The sequence below is a fragment of the Coffea arabica genome, chromosome 7e (genome assembly GCF_036785885.1).
Source record: "Coffea arabica cultivar ET-39 chromosome 7e, Coffea Arabica ET-39 HiFi, whole genome shotgun sequence".
Taxonomy (NCBI): domain Eukaryota; kingdom Viridiplantae; phylum Streptophyta; class Magnoliopsida; order Gentianales; family Rubiaceae; genus Coffea; species Coffea arabica.
In genome coordinates this window covers 3,881,549-3,902,138 of record NC_092323.1, presented here as the reverse complement: position 1 = coordinate 3,902,138, position 20,590 = coordinate 3,881,549, and the positions used below count along the sequence as shown (strand labels likewise).

The 20,590-nt window shown below is 35.8% G+C and overlaps 3 protein-coding genes across 4 annotated transcripts; 1 reads left to right on the top strand and 2 right to left on the bottom strand.

The window, feature by feature from the left end:
- Positions 1-2,713: 2,713 nt before the first annotated feature.
- LOC140011135 (uncharacterized) lies at positions 2,714-4,167 on the bottom strand. The gene is made up of 2 exons (XM_072059518.1): positions 4,019-4,167; positions 2,714-3,677 (listed from the first exon to the last, which is right to left on the bottom strand). The coding sequence occupies exons 1-2, from the start codon at positions 4,161-4,163 to the stop codon at positions 2,908-2,910; spliced, it is 915 nt and encodes a 304-aa protein (XP_071915619.1). The 5' UTR covers positions 4,164-4,167; the 3' UTR covers positions 2,714-2,907.
- On the bottom strand, positions 4,115-7,362 carry LOC113699061 (pentatricopeptide repeat-containing protein At3g29230). The gene is made up of 2 exons (XM_072059517.1): positions 5,208-7,362; positions 4,115-4,658 (listed from the first exon to the last, which is right to left on the bottom strand). Exon 1 carries the CDS (start codon positions 7,137-7,139, stop codon positions 5,346-5,348), a length of 1,794 nt encoding a protein of 597 aa, XP_071915618.1. The 5' UTR covers positions 7,140-7,362; the 3' UTR covers positions 4,115-4,658; positions 5,208-5,345.
- A 4,468-nt stretch (positions 7,363-11,830) lies between these two features.
- Positions 11,831-16,035, top strand: LOC140004201 (chorismate mutase 1, chloroplastic-like). 2 transcript variants are annotated; one of them, XM_072059513.1, is made up of 6 exons: positions 11,831-12,306; positions 13,493-13,715; positions 13,831-13,917; positions 14,250-14,393; positions 15,181-15,273; positions 15,375-16,035. In XM_072059513.1, the coding sequence occupies exons 1-6, from the start codon at positions 12,107-12,109 to the stop codon at positions 15,609-15,611; spliced, it is 984 nt and encodes a 327-aa protein (XP_071915614.1). In that variant the 5' UTR covers positions 11,831-12,106; the 3' UTR covers positions 15,612-16,035. The 2 variants fall into 2 exon arrangements, with proteins under 2 accessions (XP_071915614.1, XP_071915613.1); XM_072059512.1 differs by having other exon boundaries at positions 11,969-12,306; positions 15,181-15,205.
- Positions 16,036-20,590: the final 4,555 nt, after the last annotated feature.

The following is a 20,590-nucleotide window of genomic DNA, read 5'->3' as shown; positions in this document are numbered from 1 at the left end:
TGACAACCACTGGGCCAATGGCTCAGTGGCCACCAGGGAGGGTTCAAATCTCACCAGCAAAAAAAAAAAACTCTTCTATCTGACAATGTCCACGCGCGTATATAGCGAGCGAATGAATGAATAAATATAACCAATCTGTGCTGCTCAGTGCCCAGCGCTGAATCTGATGGACGGTACAAAGCGTACGAAGACGGAAAGGGGTCCCATGATTGGACACGTGAAATACAGGCGCGTGGGTAAAGGAACTTTTGATTGAATTGACCCTTTTCAGGGCATCGGCGTAGGTGGTTCTAAATAAGGGATAATTGCAGAAACCTCCCCTGAGGTTTCTGACATTTTCAATGACCTCCCCTGTATTTCAAAAAATTACACTGAACTCCCCCGAAGTTACTAATCCTTTGCAAATTCAGTCCAAACGACTAAAATATTGTTTTAGGGAGTGAAATTATAATTTTTTTATCAAATTTGTCATTTGTACTACATGTTCAATGAATGACAAAATACTACAAATCAATTAACAATTAATAAACTTTAAGGAGTATAGTTTATAGGCAAATACGCATTACCTATTTAAAGTACCAACTCTTTATGGGTATTTTACTTTTAAACATTTAATTTAATTCAAATATTTACGCTCAAATACATATTTGTATTTACTTTCAAATATTTAATTTTTGTTAAATATAAAACTATCAATCTCTCTTCCGTAAAAATATTAATATAACACTTTTTCAATTTTAGTTACAAATATTTATGTATTTAACATAAATTATATGATTCACAATAAAATGCCCATAAAGAGCCAATACTTTACTCATTTAATGGATGAAAGCCATAAAGAATTAATAATTTATGGGCCATTTTTTTAAAAAAATATTTAATTTATATTAAATAAATAACCTACCGATTTCATTTTTGCAAGAATATTACTGTAACACTTTTTGAATTTTATTTACAAACATTGATATATTTATCATAAATTAAATGTTTGAAAGTAAAATATCCGTAAAAAAATGGTACTTTAAATGAGTAATGCGTGTTTGCCCATAAAGAGCCGGTAACTATTTAAAGTACCGGTTCATTACGGGTATTTTACTTTCAAACATTTAATTTAATACAAATATTTACGCTCAAATACAGATTTGTATTTACTTTCAAATATTTAATTTTTGTTAAATACAAAACCCGCCAACCTCTCTTCTGTAAAAATATTAATCTAACACTTTTTCAATTTTAGTTACAAACATTTATGTATTTAACATAAATTAAATGATTCATAATAAAATGCACAAAAAGAGCAAATACTTTACTCATGTAATGGATGAAAATCATAAAAAATTAATACTTTATGGCCCATTTCTTTTTTTAAAAAAATATTTAATTTATATTAAATAAATAACCTACATATTTCCTTTTTGCAAGAATATTACTGTAACACTTTTTGAATTTTACTTACAAATATTGATATATTTATCATAAATTAAATATTTGAAAATAAAATACCCGTAAAGAGTCGGTACTTTAAATGAGTAATGCGTGTTTGCCCATAAATTATACTCCTTAAAGTTTATTAATTGTTAATTGATTTATAATACTTTGTCAGTCATTGGATATGTAGCACAAACGGCAAATCTGATACAAAATTCTAATTTCACTCCCTAAAATAATATTTTAATCATTTGGACTAAATTTGCAAAGGATTAGTAACCTCAGAAAAGGCTAGTGTAATTTTTCAAATCACAGGGGAGGTCAGTGCAAATGTCAGAAACCTCCGGAGAGATTTCTGCAATTATCCCTTTAAATAATTGACAAGGACAAGCTGTGAGATTTTATCGTGCGTCCCACGGGTCCACAGGCTTTCTAATTTAGAAAGTCCCCCCTCCTAAAGGTTTTTATCAATATCACTGGCCTCCCCTGAAATTTTAGAAATCTCACATACTTGTCCTACTTCTTATGTTTTTGTAACATGTCAACCCAAATGAGACTAAAAAAAAAAAAAAAAAAAAACTAATTTCATGAGAGAGAAGATAAATTATCTCCTAAACGCACTTTTGCTATCCTCAATATTCGTTTGTTTACAATTTTTATTTACTTTAATTCAAATTATGCCTTGCCTTATAATTACAGGTCCATCCTAATTGTAAGTTTGAACTATTTGTTTATTTGTATGTCCATCCTCATAAATATAATAGTGTATTATACATGGTAGCTTCCAAACATGCTGGCCAAGAATATTGGGAAGACCGGATTGCTAATAAATCCCAAAGCATATGTGTTTTGATTGATATCAAATCATTGGACACTACTACACAAATGATTCTTCCTCAATTGTTAAAAGTTGATACTTAGGCTAATGATGCAGACTTACTTCCCTTGCGCGCGTATGTTCGTGCCATTTGATGGAGATAAATTAAGAAAAATACTGCTTTGAGCGACATAGGACTTAGATGATACAAATTAAATTATACTTGCATCCATTGCTGTTGCCTTTTTGTAGGTAAACTCATAAATGAAATGGATTAGTTTTTTATCATTGATAATGTAGTAATTTTCTTGCGCTAGTACATTCGAATGTATGTTATATGTGCATGATTTAAATTTTTCAAATTTGAATTCGTATTATGTTACATGATTTAAATTTGCTTGTGCAAAGAGACATTTACACTAACAGTAGTGTATAAAAGAAAAGTGAAATACAAGAAGCGATTGAGTATAGAACTAAGAAGAGATCCTTTTCGGATGGAAATTCAAATTCCCGATTTATCTTAAGGATCGATCTCGCACCATGTATTAAACCAGAATCCAAGTTCCGCCATGGTTCAAGAATATATGGGTACAATACAACAAGGATGTCAAAAATCAAAATGCACTTTTTACAATACTGAAAATAAAGAGTATATTGATTCCTTACCAAACCTTTCTAGGGCCCATAAGCCCAAGGATTTCCTCCCAGAGCCCAACACTTCCGACACTAGCCAGACCAACGACGCTTGGGCTGCAGGCAGCTACAGTCCAATAGCCGGACCTTATCTCATCCCTCAGTTGCTCTCTTTCCCACGCACAATATCCATCAAAGAATCTGAAGTCCCCAATCTCAACAGCATTCCTCTTCACCATCTCAGCAGCACAACCCACGGTCTCCTTATTTCCGTAGTACAGTCCCTTCATTACTTCCTCCAACACTCCACTCTTTCCAACCCCATCTTTTCCATCCTCAGGGCTCACCAGGAAAATCCCTTCTACTAAGGGCCCTCCAAAGAACAATGGCCTATCAGAAAATGTGCCAACAACATCCAAAGCCGAAGATGATCTCATTTCCTTGATTGACATGAGCGATGGCCGGTTGAGTATGATACCAGTTGGGCCTATGGGACCGGTAGATAGCAGCAGAATCACCGTTCTTTCGAAAATGTGGACGCCATCCAGCTTCTCTGTGGCTATAAGCAAGCAACCCTTCTCGGGTTCATGTATAGTATGAGCCCATTTGTCCCCAGTTGTGATCGTTGGAGGCTGATCCGCGACTCTATCCGGATCGATAACAGCAGAAAAAGGCCCTCCTCCTGTTGTGGATGCTTTTTCTCCAGCTACTAACCTTGCCCTAAATGATCGCCAGTCAACATCAACCGATGGTCTCTCCTCATCCTCAGGTGATTGTGATTTACGACCTAGCTGGCAACCTTTACATCACAAAGAATCATAGTCATTGATTACGATTCAGAGATCCAGTGCCGGAAGTAAAATATAAACATGTTCGCGTAATGCGTAAATATCACCAAAAATTAGAAACAATTGAATACCAGAAAGATATAGATGTGGTCTGTTTTAGAGTTCGATCTAAGAGATCTAAAAGCAGGTTCGTTTATCCTTGGTACTTATCCCCAGCTGATCATAAAATCATAAGATTCAAGAGCCAATTGAAAGTAAAACCGAGTTCACCATATAGATGTAAAAAATTCAAGAACAAGAGGGCAAACACCCAATTGTACGTAATTTGAAGATATGAGATAAATACACTTACAAGATATGGAATATCGAATCCCTACTTTTTTGGACTGATGCCGACAAAACTTTCTTCCTGTGAGAGCAGGAACTCGTATTCTATTAAAAGGAATGATTTCTGTTGTTTTGGAGAAGGATTTTGAAGAGAATAAACAGGTTTCCATGGCTCTTGATTCCTCTCTCTCGACTGTCACTATGTGATGCCACTCAAGATTCGTCGCATATAAGATGTAGAAGCGTTATATATTGCCGAAGGAGGCTAAATGTGCACCACAAGATGATGATTTTAAACCCATCCTTCCAAGTAGGATGCTGTCCTCTTCCAGCTTAATAAGCATATGGGACACTGGATGTAACTTTACACATAGGATACAGGCAGAACATTTGCAACACTACACGTAATGCATAGTTGAAAGACTTTGGCTGAAATGAACACGTAGTGGCCAAGGTGTCATTTTTTTTTTTTTCCCTTTGGGTTCACAAGGTTTTGTCTCTAGCAATAATATTTTTAAGCAGTTCATCGATGATGTGTCATCATCTCAAACAGTTCTTTTCGCCACCACAGCACCCACGGGAAAATATTTTGGCTGTGAACAAATTACACTACAGCTTCTTTCATATAATACGTTGCATTTTCCCATTGGCTTCGTAACATTATCCTGTGTAAAATTTAATCAACATCAATTTTAAGTTGAAATACCAATCCTGCTATAAAGTTAGAAGATATGCATCTACCATCTTCAAATCACAGGAATTTACCAAAAGGAAAAGAGAAACTGTAAAATGAAGTTCATGGAGATAGATTCTTCTTACGGGGCATAACAAGATGATTGGGGTTCTCTTGATTTTGCAACCGTATTACCTTGTTCTAATGATTTTTCAGACAACGAATGGCTTATGAGAATCCAAATTCCGTAATAAACTTGCAATTACCCTATTATGAAAAAGTCAACCTTTTGATGAATAATTACGTGACTGCTGAGAGAACCAAGTGCGCCATCATCTCTACAATCTAAACAGATTTCACCAAAATGTGAAAGACGCATTAAATGGCTCTATGCAGACATATAACACCAGTGGGAAATATGTAGTTATGACTTATTTTAACTTGAGATTTGACTCAAAATATTTTAATGCGGGTTTACATCACGTGACAATTGATTATAAAATTCTCTGTTAATAAAACACTCATATGTGGGTGCTAATACCTGGCAAGATTGGTTTCAAGGAAGAATACCCGTTGAGCTCTCCGATACAGCAACTTTTCCACTTTGAACAACCGAAAGATGGCGTCACAAGCATCATCTGAGCAATATCTCAAACAGCACAAGATTCTGTTGTGATCCTTAGCAAGAAGCTGTACGGACATAACTAATCTTCCTAAGATGTTCACCCAATTGGTCAATCACCTGATATATCATATCAGATTTAGGGTGAGATCTGTCCATCATGGTAAATTCATAATATTCATCATCCAACTCGATTGAACTGGCCCCAGAAGGCTTTTCGCTGCTCATGTTCTTCATGCACAGCCTTGCACCTGCAACACTGGTCCAGTCTCCTGTTGCCGCATAAATATCTGATAACATTGATAAATTTCCCGTATTCTTCAAGTCTAGTTGAACTAGTTGCTTGAGTTCGTCCTCTGCACGTGTGACAGTATAATGCTTTCTACAAGCTGCCAAAAGTGCACCACAAATTTTGTCATTTGGTTCAAATGGCATGTTATGAGCAAGCCCAAAAGCTTCCATAAGACGACCTCCACGACCAAGAAGGTCAACCATGCAGCCATAGTGCTCAATTTCAGGGATAACCCCATAATCCCTCTGCATTCTGTAAAAATACTGAATGCCCTCATCAACCAAGCCTGCATGACTACAAGCAGACAGGATCCCTAGGAACGTTACTTTGTTAGGTGCAAATCCTTCCCGTGTCATTCTAGAGAAGAGTTGGACAGCCTTCTCTCCATAGCCATGTAGACCCAATCCGTGGATCATAGTACTCCAGGATACCGAGTTTCTCTCTTTCATCCCATGGAAAATACTCAAGGCCTCATCCAAGCACCCACACTTAACATACATGTTAACTAAAGCGTTGGACACCCGGATACCGAAACTAAACCTATTCCTCTTTACAGAATCATGAACTCTTCTGCCCAAGCCAACCATACCAGAATCTGCACAGGCACCTAAGACGCTAATAATAGTCCCTTCATCCGGCTTCAGACCAGCCTCCTCCATTTCATTATACAGCCTCATTGCCTCCTTTAAGAGTCCCTTTTCAGCATACCCGGATATTATTATAGTCCACGCCACCATATTCTTGACAGGCATCTCATCAAACAAATTTCTCGCCATCTCCATATTCCCTGCCTTTCTATAACCCAAAACCATAGTTGACCAAGAAACCGAATCCCTCAACGGCATACTTTGAAATAACTGAAAAGCCACAGTGATCTCTCCCGACTTCACGTACCCGTCCAAGATTGCATTCCAACTTACCGTGTCTCTTTCAGGCATTTCATCGAACAGTTCCCGGGCTTCGGTCAACTGACCTGCTTTCACCAACCCGCTGATCATACAATTGTACGACACATGGTCTGTCTGCACCATTAGACTGAACAGCTTCTTTGCCGCACAAACACCCATCAACCCACACTTGGAGTAGGCTTCAATTAGCGAGTTAAGCACCAATATATCCTCAACAAATCCGAATTTCTCGACGTGGGCATGAGTCGCGGCCACGATTTCCAACCCCGAGAAGGCCTTCAACAGGAATGGGTAGGTGAAAACATTAGGTCGAACGCCGTAGCTTTGCATTTGGGAGAAAGCCGCCAAGGCTTGGGATGGCTGAGAATTTCGAACATGGGCTCTGATTAAAACGTTATAAGCTTGCGCATCGGGCTGACGAATTTGGTTGTGTATGGTAACAGCCGAGCGCATTTGGCGGCAAAGAGAGAAAGCGGAAATGAGCTTGGTTGCGATAAAAATGTCGGTGTGGAGATTGGACTTGTAGATGACTGCCAAGACCTGCTTCAGCTGGCTTGGGTCTGTGCATTTGTGGAGGTCGGAGATTTTTTGCTCGAAAATTCTCCTGGTTGAGACCCATCTTGGGGATCGAATTGGCGCCAAAACTTGCATCTGCTATCTCTTGAATACAGGCGCATTTCGCTCCATACAACAAGTTTTATTAGTACTATTTTTTAACGGATCAATATTCAATACACATCACATGTTGATCGATGATAAGTAATTCTTAGGAATTAACAAATCCAATTCTTATAATTGGAGCTTTTGTAAAATACGATATCCTGTACAACCTTTTTTTTTTTTTTTTCTGGACGCAGTGTGTTATGCACGCAGATTTGATAATCTAAATAAGGCGGTCTAAAAGATTTTCTAGTTTTAAATGAGTTACATAGAGAAAAATTATGCACACAGATAGTGGAATCAAAGTCGCCAGGTAGGACGGGACTAATGTATTCAAACCAGGCACTTAATCATTAAGATACTTAAAAATATTAAGGTGCATCCCGGGTCGGATCGACCCTCACCAATCACCATTTGTCTACCAACTCTGGAAAACGAACGACGTGTTTATTATTTTCTCACCTACTCTTATAATAGTAGTCCTTTTATATATTTTTTTCAGCAGCAAAGCAGTGCATTGTTGAGTAAATGTAGTGCATGGGCTGCAAACGAGCGAGTCGAGTCGAGTCGAGTTTTAGGTTAATTGAACCGAGTTTCGATTAAATTTTACCAAACTCGAACCTCGACGAGCCGGCAATTTCAAGTTCGACCTCGAGCTCGACTCGGTCTTGTCGAGCTCGAGCTCGAAAAAAAAATAAAAAAAATAATTATTTTATTTTTTAAAAAATAAAAAAAATAATTATTTTATTTTTTAAAAAATAAATAAAATAATATTTTTTTAATAAATAATAAAAATATTAAAGATATATATATAATTTTACTATTAAAATAAAAAAATAAAAAAACATATATACTTAAAATAAAAAATATATATTTAAAATAAAAAAAATAAAAAATATTATATATATATACTCGAGCTCGCGAACCGGCTCGTAAGTTAAAGAGTTTAATATTTTGAATTCGATATTGATTGAGCTCGATTCGAGCTTTAGAAATATGATGGTTGAAATCTTAACGACTACTGTATCACGTAGTTCTCTTTTTTTTTTTTTAATAATAAGCTTTCCAATCTCACCGTCATCAACTTCCATTGGTGCCACCTACCAAACTTTTGTCCCCACTAGCTCAACAAACACGCCCCATGCGTAACGCAAGGTGCCGGCCACAAAGATTGCTTGCTTAGTCAGCACATTCTCATTCAAGTTGACTCAGATAAGAACAGATAATTTTTTCATAAAAAACTGTGTATTTGTATCTCGCTGTGATTTGATTATTGTGTTAGCAAATGATCTGTAAGCGATCTATAATTTCAGAGCATACTCTGTCACGTGGTGATGATCAGAATCAAATTCATCCAAAAATTTTTCTTAACTAAAAAAAAAAAAATTTCATTCGAGTCCAGTTATAAATATGCATGTAAAATGAAATATCCTATCATCTCCCACTCCAAAAATTGTCATTTTTTTAATTGATTTTTTTCAACGGACTTCTAATGAATATTCGTTAACATATTTAAATCACATATCATTTATTATATGAATAAATATGATCAAGAGTGTATATATGCCTAGATTTGGATGCATTTTTACGTTAACTACATCTTCTTAAAAAACTAACACCTGGAAGGCTAAAATCTTCTTAATGAATGCTCGCTGGGCACCAATTGTCAAATCCTTCTTTATTTACTTTTACTTTTTCGGATTACCATTGAAAGACGGTTGGATACTTGATATCCGTCGAGATAGAAAATTCCTAACTTTGCCATTTGGAACCAATCCTATGATGCTACAGATAATAGTTTACCATAATCCATTTAAGGACATAAATAATAGGGATAATTTCAGAAACCTCCCCTGAGGTTTCTGACACTTTCACTGACATCCCCTGAGGTTCTCAAAATTTCACTTACCTCCCTTGATAAAAAATTGGGCCCCTTTTCTGACGTCATCAGGGCCAAAATTACAGATATATCCCAAGTAGTTGGGGTTAATTACTACCGTTTATGTTTAAGTTACATAGTGAATTTTCTTATTCTTTACGTACCTATTCTTGTCATGCAAGATTACACGCCTGACTTCAAATTACGTACTTTGCAAGAAAATGTCTGTGGAGTCATTTGTTACAAGACAAGAAGTTCAATCAAATAAGAACAATTTATGTACACAGGTGGGATTGGGAATTCAAGCTTGTCCTTTTTGGTATTTAGGATAATGTTTTTATATGAACTCAAGGAAGATGGATAGCCTATTTTGCAAGGTTATTAGGTAATTTACCTTTGTGGAATTCTTGATATCAAGCCATTTGATTGCTAATGTGGACAAGTGGCTTAAGCGCGTAATAAGTGCCATGGATTCGAAGTTCGGCTGAAATATCACATATCGAACGAAGTCTTTATTAGAAACCTAATTAGAAACCTATTAGAGTTCAGTGAGCTCTCGTACTAAGCTCCACCGCCAACCCTCCATTTCGAAAAAAAAAGACAAAAGCAAAACAAAAGCAAACACACGAAGCGCAGAATAACGTTGAAACCCGCAAGCGGGATTATGTGTTTTTTCTATTTCAAGGTTAGCTCGCATACGGGTTAATGTTATATTTGAGCGCGAGAAGAAAAAATTGGTAATTAGGCTCTTTGGGCATTATAAGTAAATATTTAAATTAATGGCAGTTTTATTACACCAATATTATTGTATTATCATTATTATGATTATTGTATTATTTCTTATGCAAATATAACATTTAATTATTTAAATTTGATTTTATTTTTACAATTTATAAAATTTTTATCACTTATATAATATTTTTAAAACCCTAATACATCTAAATTTGATTTTATTTTTCAAATTTATAAGATTTTTATTTAAAAAAATGGGATACGGATAAGATATCCGGTTGGTTCGATTTGCATAGGTGCATATGAGAATATCCGAATACTCCTGAAACCCGCAAGCGGGATTCTGTGTTTTTTCTATTTCAAGGTTAGCTCGCATGCGGGTTAATGTTATATTTGAGCGCGAGAAGAAAAAATTGGTAATTAGGCTCTTTGGGTATTATAAGTAAATATTTAAATTAATGGCAGTTTTATTACACCAATATTATTGTATTATCATTATTATGATTATTGTATTATTTCATATGCAAATATAACATTTAATTATCCAAGCAGTTTGATTTTATTTTTACAATTTATAAAATTTTTATCACTTATATAATATTTTTAAAACCCTAATACATCTAAATTTGAATCTAATTTTCTACAAGTCATACTTATAAATGCGAAATCTAACAAAAAAGTTAAATACAATTTTTGCAGGTCAAATTTAACAAATGCGAGCTATTTGCAAAATTTTAAATATTTGCAACATTTTTTAAAACAAAAATTAGAAGCTTTCTGCAAATAATTCCCTACCTCTCAAAAAATACCAAAATAAAAAAGATAAGAGCTCGCATTTGCTTCCTAGAAATAATTCCCTAGCTCTTAAAAAAGGAAAAAAAAAAATTGAGAAGAGCTCGCATTCGTGGAATGCGAGCTCAATAACCAGAGCTCGCATTCCACGAATGCGAGCTCTTGTAAGCTCGCATTTGTGAAATTCACAAATGCGAAGACCCCCTGACGGAAATTAAACCCAAAATCACCCCTTTTGTAGAATTTTTTTAAAATTCATCACAAAGTTGGAAATTTCTCAATAGAAATACAACTTGTCTGGATTCCTTTCACTCTCTGATATCATTACGGTTGCTTTGCGATTACAGCGGCAAAACCTGTTTTTAATGGAGAAAGATGTAGGTGAATTCCATGATTCTCCCCTATGGCTTGAAGAGGCCATGGTTGCAGCTAAAACTTTTTACTCAGAGCTCTAATTGTAGCACAGCAAATGCACTTGTTATCACTCCAAATTAGTAGCAAAGAATGTTAATAGCTTGAAACCTCAGAGGTAGTTAAGTTGCTTTGCTTTATATGCTATTGCTACTGAAACAGCAAACCTTCTGGCCGTTGCAATTTGCAGCTAGCCGTTGCAAAATCTGCCAAATAACTGTTGCATGGCACATCTGGTGCATGCAATTTTTTGTATTGCACTTACCCCCCCTCAACTTTACTAATTAGTCCAAATCATTTATTCTTCTTTGAATCTTCTACTAATACAACTTCTGCAAAGGGTAGCTATGGAATAAAAATACCTTCTCACACATGAAAATAATATTTTAATCTGATTTGGACTGGATTGTTACCACAAAATCAAAAGCAAGGGAGGTAAGTGAAATTTTGAGAACCTCAGGGGATGTCAGTGAAAGTGTCAGAAACCTCAGGGGAGGTTTCTGAAATTATCCCTAAATAATATACTACCCAGTACTAAACTTCAAAATGTCTGAAATCTGATTGTTCAAAAAAAAAAAAAAAAAGGGTCTGAAATCTGAATTTGTTAATAGTCCTAGTCTCTAATCTCTCCCCACCGGACCCAACCGTCTACCTCAGAGCAGGCAAATACCTAACTTTTGTCTTCCCAAATTTCCAATCAAATGTGACACCAAGCCGGTACAAAAGTAACAAAACCTCACCTAACACTACTCTTAACAGCAGCGGAGGCTATTGCTTTTTCCCATCACCTACCTACTCCCCTCTCTTTTGTCTTTCGAAACCCAAAGACTTATATCAATTTTTACAAATCTAGACGCGGAGAGACCCTCTCTTTTTACAAACCTACCTACTCCCCTCTCAATGCTCCAAAGCTTTGTGTCCACTATTTCTTGAGTCCTTCGTCAAACTGGAACTTGGCTCCAAGTGGCCACCGTGGAGCGGGTCCCTCTTTCCTCTTTCTCTTTTTCTGCTTCGTGGAATTTTCAGCAGCAGAGCTTCTGTCCCAAACCTAACTTTGGTGTACATTAATAATACCCCTCTTAGCTTTTTATATGTTGCCTCTCCTATTGGTTTTCTGGTCAAGTATTTTCTTTTTTGGTGGAAAATGGAGGCCCAGCTGTTTACAGTGGCTTCAGCCTCTGCTTCACTGACTCTTCTTCTTCCTCCTTCGGATTCCTCAAAACCCATTTCCCTTTTCCCCCCTCCAACCCATCGATGGAATTCCAACGGCTTTTTCAAAATTGTCACCTGCGCTGCTCCGAAGCATGGCATTCACTCCACTGAAGCAATTGAAACTACTATCGGGTATCAAGTTGCTATCTTTATCTTTTGCCTTTCTAGAAAATCCAGATTGCTTTTTAGTGCACCTTGGACGAGTTGATTGCGGTTTTTTTTTTATTTGTTTTGCCATTTATAGTGATTTTTTATTGTTTGAGGTTTTTGATGGATGGCGTTAGGTGGGTTTTGTTTCTGGTTAAAGTGGAGGGATATTTGGGCGGTTGGTTGTTGAATGTACTGAGTGAAGCTGCTGATTGGTTGCATCGTGGATACTTTACTGAATGTTTTGAAATTTCATCCTTTGATCTGTGATAGGGACTGTGATCACAAAGCAACCTAGGCTGGCTTATGGTTTGGATTTCCGTTCATGCCGTTCTGTATAACCTTTACTTGTTTGAGTGTAGTTCCTTGTTTTGCAGTGTGGAAAGCATATTCCAATAAATAGGTGTAGGCGAGCCTATTCGTATCTTCTGTAGTGTTCCTCTTCTGTTAGTTTTTCGGGTCCTTTTTTTTTATTTCTCTAATAACAATTATAGCTTTAATTTTTTGCCCTTTCATTATTCTGAATTTGTACTTGTAAAGCTCACTCAGAGCAGAAGGATAATAAATTAGTCTTTAGTTTGTTTATCCAATCACCTCATTTACTTTTTTGTCTTTTTTTTTTTTTTTGGGACAAACTAGTTATCGGTTGTACGGTGGTCTCCAAAGCTTGACTTATCTTAAAAATTAATTTCTCTAAACTATTTCCAAACAAGAATTGGTCTACTGAAAAGTTTGCGAACTCATCTGGTAGGTGGGTCATGTCTATGATTGCTCACAGGTCTACAAGTTCATTAACTATATATATCAATATTCTGTGCCTGTACCTGCCTAGTATACGTGCTGTAGCCAAACCTTAATGGTTTTATAAAATGTTTGGGTGTTTGTTGAGATTGCTTCAGTTGTCCATTGCCTTCTCTTTTCCTTCCTGGTCTCTTTCTTTTCAATTATTTTCTGTCAGGATGCAAGCGCTTTTTCTGAAAACAGAGAAGGGGAGGGGGGCTGTTTGGTGGGAAAGGGAAGGAAAAGAAGTAGGTTGTAGTGTTTGTGTTTAAATTCTGTTGGTAGCCGACATTTGGGTTTAAAGGTCTAGTGACATATGCAAGTGGTTTCTGCACCCAGCTCCTAATACTATTATTACTTTTGTCTATTGTCAACTCCTCCTGTGTCTCAGATTGCCAAGGAAAAATAGGGTTGATGAGACTAAAATATATACCCTTGAGGGTATAAGGAGTAATTTGATTCGACAGGAGGATAGCATAATTTTCAACCTTTTGGAGAGGGCTCAGTTCTGTTTCAATAAACAGACATATAATGCTGATGCTTTTGCCATGGATGGATTCAGAGGTTCTTTGGTTGAGTACATTGTCAAAGAAACTGAAAAGCTTCATGCTAGTGTATGTATGACCATACTTGAATCTCCAAAATAACATGGACCAAAATGAGATTTTTTTTTTTTTTTGGGTATGTAAAAATCTTTTACATATGTGTACAACAATCTGTTTTAATCAGGTTGGGAGATATAAGAGCCCCGATGAGCATCCTTTCTTCCCAGATGATTTACCTAACCCACTGTTGCCGCCTTTGCTGTACCCACAGGTACGATTTTCATTGCCATATGGAGATGGAAATAGGTTAATTTCACTGATCCTGGTTATGTATCCTTGCTAGTTGTCAATTCATTATTATTTGGAGTGGAAAGCTAATATAGAGTCTACACTTGTGAAAGAAGAAATTTTGCCATCTATGTATATGCTAGGGTGCAAAGATGCTGCTGCTAGTTAGTAGAAATATAAGTATACTTGTTTATCCCCGTCTTTCTTGGTTGAACTTCTCCACATCTCTGGTATTTGCTGATTCAAGTTTTTTTTTTTTAAATAAATTGTCTAGCCCTAACTTATGGTGCAAGATGTCTTTTGATGTTCATATAGGTTTTGCATCCTGCTGCTAATTCGATTAATATCAATCTCAAGATATGGGACATGTATTTCAGAAATCTTCTTCCTAGATTAGTTAAAGAAGGTGACGATAGTAATTATGGATCAGCAGCCGTTTGTGACACAATTTGCTTGCAGGTACCAATCTGTCTTCCTGAAACTAGTTTCTGTTTTATGGAATTGGAATGGGAAACAAAATATTGGCTAGTGTACTATGTTGATTTGAGCTCATTGTTTTTTCCATTATCTTTTTCCATGCACTAAAAGTGGAAGAAGTCACAAAAAGTTGGCAAAGATTGTCTATCGGCAAGTTTATGACCCTAGATCTGGAACATATGTTTGAATCTCGATTAGACAAAAAGACTTGTAATTCACGCCACTTAAATGTGTTGATGTGGTTCAATTCAAACTTTGTTATTTAGAAAAATTTTACCAATCTCTTTTTAAAAAAATGGAGGTTATTGTCAAAACTATTGCTTTTAAAGGAACTCGATGTCATTCAGTTTGCTGTCTTTGCATGTTGTTCACTTGAAAGCTGAGTGTGCATTAAGCTTAAAATTATGCGAGATGTCCTTTGCAAAGGTTATGACTTTCTGTTCATGCTAATCACGTTCTTCCAGTGAGAAGTTTCTTGAATAACGGGCTATGTTTTCAAGGCATTGCACATAGAATATTGTCTCACCCCTATATATTATAGCATCTCTTGGGAACAGGCTTGATCCTTATGGACAGTCTAGCCCCCCGCTCCCCGCCCCCCTCGCCCCGGCCCCAGAAAAGGAAAACCACAAAAAGACCTCACATATCCTTTTGAAGCAGCAACAAGTTGAGGACAAAGGCTGTAGTAAGGGGAAGAGAAAAGGATCAATGATACTTCCTTCACTCGTCCTGTACATGTCTGAGACGCAAATTGTTTGTATTTTTGCAGGCCTTGTCAAAGAGAATCCATTATGGTAAGTTTGTTGCAGAAGCAAAATATCGGGCCTCACCAGATGTTTATAATGCTGCTATTAAAGCACAAGTACTTCCTTAACCCATGCTGCATATCTGCCCAACTTCTTGATGCTTTTGTTGCAATGCTCTCTGTCACTGACTTGCTATATATTGTTCTCGGTTTTTCAGGACAGTACCCGACTTATGGCTTTGTTAACATACCCAGAAGTGGAAGAGGTTATCAAAAAGAGAGTAGAGATGAAAACCAGAACTTATGGGCAAGAGGTGACTTTAGGTGGGGGAGAAAATGGAACTGATCCAGCTTACAAAATCAATCCATCTCTAGTAGCTGATTTATACGAGGACTGGATCATGCCATTGACAAAGAAAGTTCAAATTGAATATCTTCTGAGAAGACTGGATTAAATTGGTACAAGTGTTCATAAATAAAACATATCTCCCACTATGGTTGACTGAAGAATGGAGAAACTTCGACAGCGGCAGTCCGGATTGGTTCGAAATTGATGCTTTTGTTAATGTAATGGTGGATGAGAGTGTGCTGAAAATGTTTACCCTTCTTGCTGTATACTTGTGGGTTCAGACTTCAGAGGCACTAGATGGCTGTGAACACAAATCGGGTGGTGTTAGAGATAGAATCCAGTTCTGGAGAATATTGGAGTTGTCTAGTGTTTAAAATTTTGAGGCTTATGCTATTGTGGTATATATATATTTTTTAAATTATCATCATTATTCTAAGTGTATAGGAAGGTGGTGAAATCACTCGTTTTAATTGGACAATTGTGGAAGCAACTCTAGTATGGAGTTAAATGCACTGTACCCTTGAATTTTACCTTTAGTTGCACTTTATCTTCCTGAATTCATTGAATAAGCACTTTATCTTTTTATTTGATATTTTAAGACAAAATTATCCTTGCTATTTTATTTCTTTTTTGTTTATTCATTTCCTTATTTTTCCTGTTCCACTATTTTCTTCTATTTTTGTATTTTTTCTTGTTCCACTATTTTCTTGTCATGTTATTACCTTGTTCTACCCTTATATCATGCTAGGTAATTTAATTCATGGCATAAGATCAATGTTGGCTGTATTTTTTTATTTTTTATTTTTGTCGACACAGGGGTGTCCGGGTCAATTCTTACGGGGCCCGACTAATCTCCTGCGGTCCGGACCCAGCGCCCCAACCCGACCTGAACACGTTAAGTGCGCGGAGGAATCCAGCGTAGATGATGGCTGTATTTGATTTTGTCAAAGTTAGTTATGTGAGGAGGACCAACAATGTTCCTGCCCACATCATGTCAAAAATGTCAATGTCGATGTCTCTCGAGGGAAGTAGAGTATGGTTTGTGAACTTCCCCAAGATTGTTACCGACAAAAATGTCGATGTCTCTTGAGGGAAGTAGAGTATGGTTTGTGAACTTCCCCGAGATTGTTACTGACGCTGCTCTTGAAGATTTGAAATGAATGAATGATTTCCTTTTATGCTTCAAAAAAAAAAAAAAAACCCTTATATCATGCGTTGCCTCCTGTTTGTTTGGCAAAAGGATTACACGGCGCGGAGGTTTGTCTTTCTGAAGTCCCTAATTTAAGTAGTATATCCTGGGATCGTAAGATGCATCATCATTTTCCGAAACCTAGCTGGAAAGGTTACAAGTTTGCACGAGCTTTTGGGAACGTATTATTTTATGCAGTATTGCTATCAGTAGAGACTAGAGAATTTCTCCGTTTAGCCAAAATTTGGATATTCTTCATACGCTTATCATACCTGTATAGCATAAAATTTTTCAGAATAAAGAATTTGTTTTTTAAATGCGTGTAAAATTAAGATTTTTAGACAGCCAACTGCAAGTGGTGAAGCAAGTGCAAATGCTATTTAGTTTGATTTGAATTTAGATCAATTCAACTAATGATCCTACGTGTAGAAAAAGATTTTTTCTGTCTGTTCTTTGTCTTCTTTTTTTTTTTTTTGTGAAATAAAGATCATCTATTCCATATTAGCTTTTGTGAGGTCTTTGATTTTCCGGCTCCTTCTCATCCAAAGGTCAAAGGGTTGGGTTTTCTTGAAACTGGAGCTTCAAGTTTCAACCTCTGCCGTGCGGCATTTGTCATAATGAGCCAAATGGGAGAAAAGCGTATATAGTACTACTAATGATTAGAGCCAAATGGGAGAGAAGCGTATGTAGCCCTGCTAATGAGTGGAGGTTAAGGGTTCAAATCTTATCTTCTATCAAAATATTGTCATTTAATGTAGCTTTTCTAAAATTCATATGACTGTTTAATGCATTCATATAATCCGATAGTGATTCAGCTTTTCTAAAATTCATATGACTGTTTAATGCATTCATATAATCCGATAGTGATTCAGTCTCCGTTGATTTCCTGTTGAGTCGCTCTCTAATATAGGTTAGAGTATGAATAGATGTAGATGGTGATAATAAATTAAAAAAAAATCAATATGGTCTAATGATGGTTCAGTTTCCTTCAGTTTCCGTGACCCTGTTGGGTCATCCCCTTAGTATAAATTATAGTAGGCGTAGGTGTCGGTGTAGATGACAATAATAGACAAAAAATAATAATAATAACAATAATTATGTAATTCAAGTTTTGTCACGCCATCTCATCAATTCAAAAATTAAACGTGTAACAAAATTTGGAACTTTCGAGTTGGAGTAGTTGGTACAGAAGCATTGATTCTAGCTCTCACATGGCAGAGAGGAAGCATTAACTTGATTGCTATTGACATTTGCTCTGTTTGACACCCAAGGTGTTTTTATTATACAAAACTAGACCAAAAGATAGAAGTAAACTTGAGCAGTAGAAGTTTGAGTAGCAGATGTTTTGATTTTTTGTTTGAGGATTGCCTTCTAAATTATCATAACGTATGTGAGATTAATTTAATTGACTTTAGTATTTAAAATGTGGAATACTGACGGTGGTATGATGGTGGTTTGCCTTTGGGAATTGCTGTGGCAGGGTCGATATCATTTAACTCGGCGATTGTATTGGCATCTTTGGATTGTTGCTCACTCTAGAGAGTTAGTATAAATGGTAAGCATCTATTAGTGTAGTCATTCGTGAAAATACATTTGTATAGTTATTTTTTTTTTAAATTATGTAGGTGATAGTTTAACCTTTGATCGACAAGTATTGCTTGTCTAATATGTGGTTGAATACGAAATGCACATCCCGTTAGATTTAAGGATATAAGTTCCACAGGTAGTTCGAATGGTTTCGTAGTGTAGTAGTTATCAATAGATTCGTAATCGATCCCGTGTACTACCTTGTTATGTATCATTGGGACAAAATTCTACACAACCTTAGGAGATTAATATGGTCTAAGGGTTGGGATACTCTAAGTGAAAAAAGAATATGAGAATATAAATTTTTTGTTAGTGCAATTCTATATTAGTAAACGAAAACAGTTGTAATGAATGGTCTTTCAACTTCTTGCAATTCTTGGATGGGTGTAGAGTTGTTAATTGTCTACCGTTGTTGCATGTTCGACAACAAACTCAACTTTAAAAAATAAAAAAAATAAATAATCTTTCTTATCATGCAAAATCTCAATTTCAGAATTAAGGACATATAAATCAAACCAATTTCTCACAATCAATAGTTGTCAATAGCTGCGTACCTTATTCTAAAGACACCCAATAAACTATTTTCTGACACTTTCTCCAAATTTGTTAAAACAAAATCCTATTATTCAAATTATACAAAGTAAACAAATTTCTAACAAACAATAAGTAAATCCATGGAATCCTTATGCATACGTATAACATACTCTCCCAAAACTTTCCCCAAAAGGAAAAAAAAAAAACAAGATAAGCTAAGACATTATTTGGTTGTCCAATTAGGTAGCTAGGATTGTGAATAAGTAAAGTGCTTTTCTACTGAGAGAATACTTAGCATAGTTAACCAAAGATAAATTCAAATTATTAAACTCATTAGCGAATTGGGGTGGTCAGAATTGAAGAATTAGTTTCCTTTATCGAAGAGTCAATTGGCCAATCGTACCAATTCATCCTTGTTGATAGGTAACTAACCAAAAACAAACCAATTCAATTCAGCGCTAACTATTGTTCTTGCCACCCAATTCAATTCAATTCCAATGGACAACAAGAACCATTAGTATGTGTAAATTCTTTTGCTCAGTTGTAAAAAACACGGAAAACAAACCAATAAGCAAACACACATTAAACTGAACCACCAAGAATAGTTGGACCCAATAACAATTTCAAAATGCAAGGAATAACCACAGCAAATATAAGCATTGAAGGCAAAAAGAGCATAACGGAAAGAAATGGAAGAAAATACATTCGGACGGGGTTTAGAAATGGCTGAAACCAATTGCTCAAACATTAAAAACCACTTTAACAACTATTAGAGCCTCCTGCTTTTCAACCATTTTTAAGGCCTTTAATGGGCATTTAAGGAAACACACAAAAAATAAGGTTCATATCACATGTACTCACTGCTGAAAAGACGATTAAAGTATGCTCACATATTTTTATTTTATTTTTTATCATTTTTTTTTAAATGTAAGTGGGAGGACTCGAACCCGAGACCTCTTGCTAAAAATGCCTATAAGCTAAAAATAATGTAAGGGTATTTACGAAACAACAACAAAGCTAATGCTACCCAATCTTGTACCTAAAACTGAACCTTCGCTCCAAATAATCCCACATTTCCAAAGTGCCCTCACTTATGCGGTTAAAATTCAAAATCTCATTTTGATCAAAACTCATTCTTATATAATATAAGATTTTTGACAGCATTGTCTACAAGCATATGCTATAAAACATCATAAAATTTTTAGAATACACGCGTCAACATATTAAAAAATATACATTCATTTATCTTTTTCTACCACCATGCCACCTAGCTATTTTCATTTCTACCATTGCCACCTCATCTTAAACCATCATCAACCACCACCTCTCATTCTCTTTGTTTTTTTTTTCTCTCTCTCTCTCTCTTTTTCCTTTCTCTCTCTCTTCTCTTCCTTTCCCCATCCATATAAGGCAAAAAAAAAAAAGTTTTTCAATTTTTCCAAACACCTAAATGCAATCCTAGACTTATCAAAATGGTCGTGTTCGTGTTGGAATTGAATATTTTGGATCCGGACTCATTTATTATACTTGTTATGAATTCGACCCGTATATTTGACTAGTCTTACACTCGATCTCTCGAATTTGGATCCAATCGGGTATATCCCGTACCCAAAATTATATATTAATATTTATTATAATTATTAATATGTATATTTTATAACTATTAATTCATTTAAATGGATTAGAATAGGATATGAGTCAGAATTCAATATTCCATATTTGACTCGGTTTTTTATCAGGGAAAAAGGGGACAAACAAAATTATATCTCTACTAA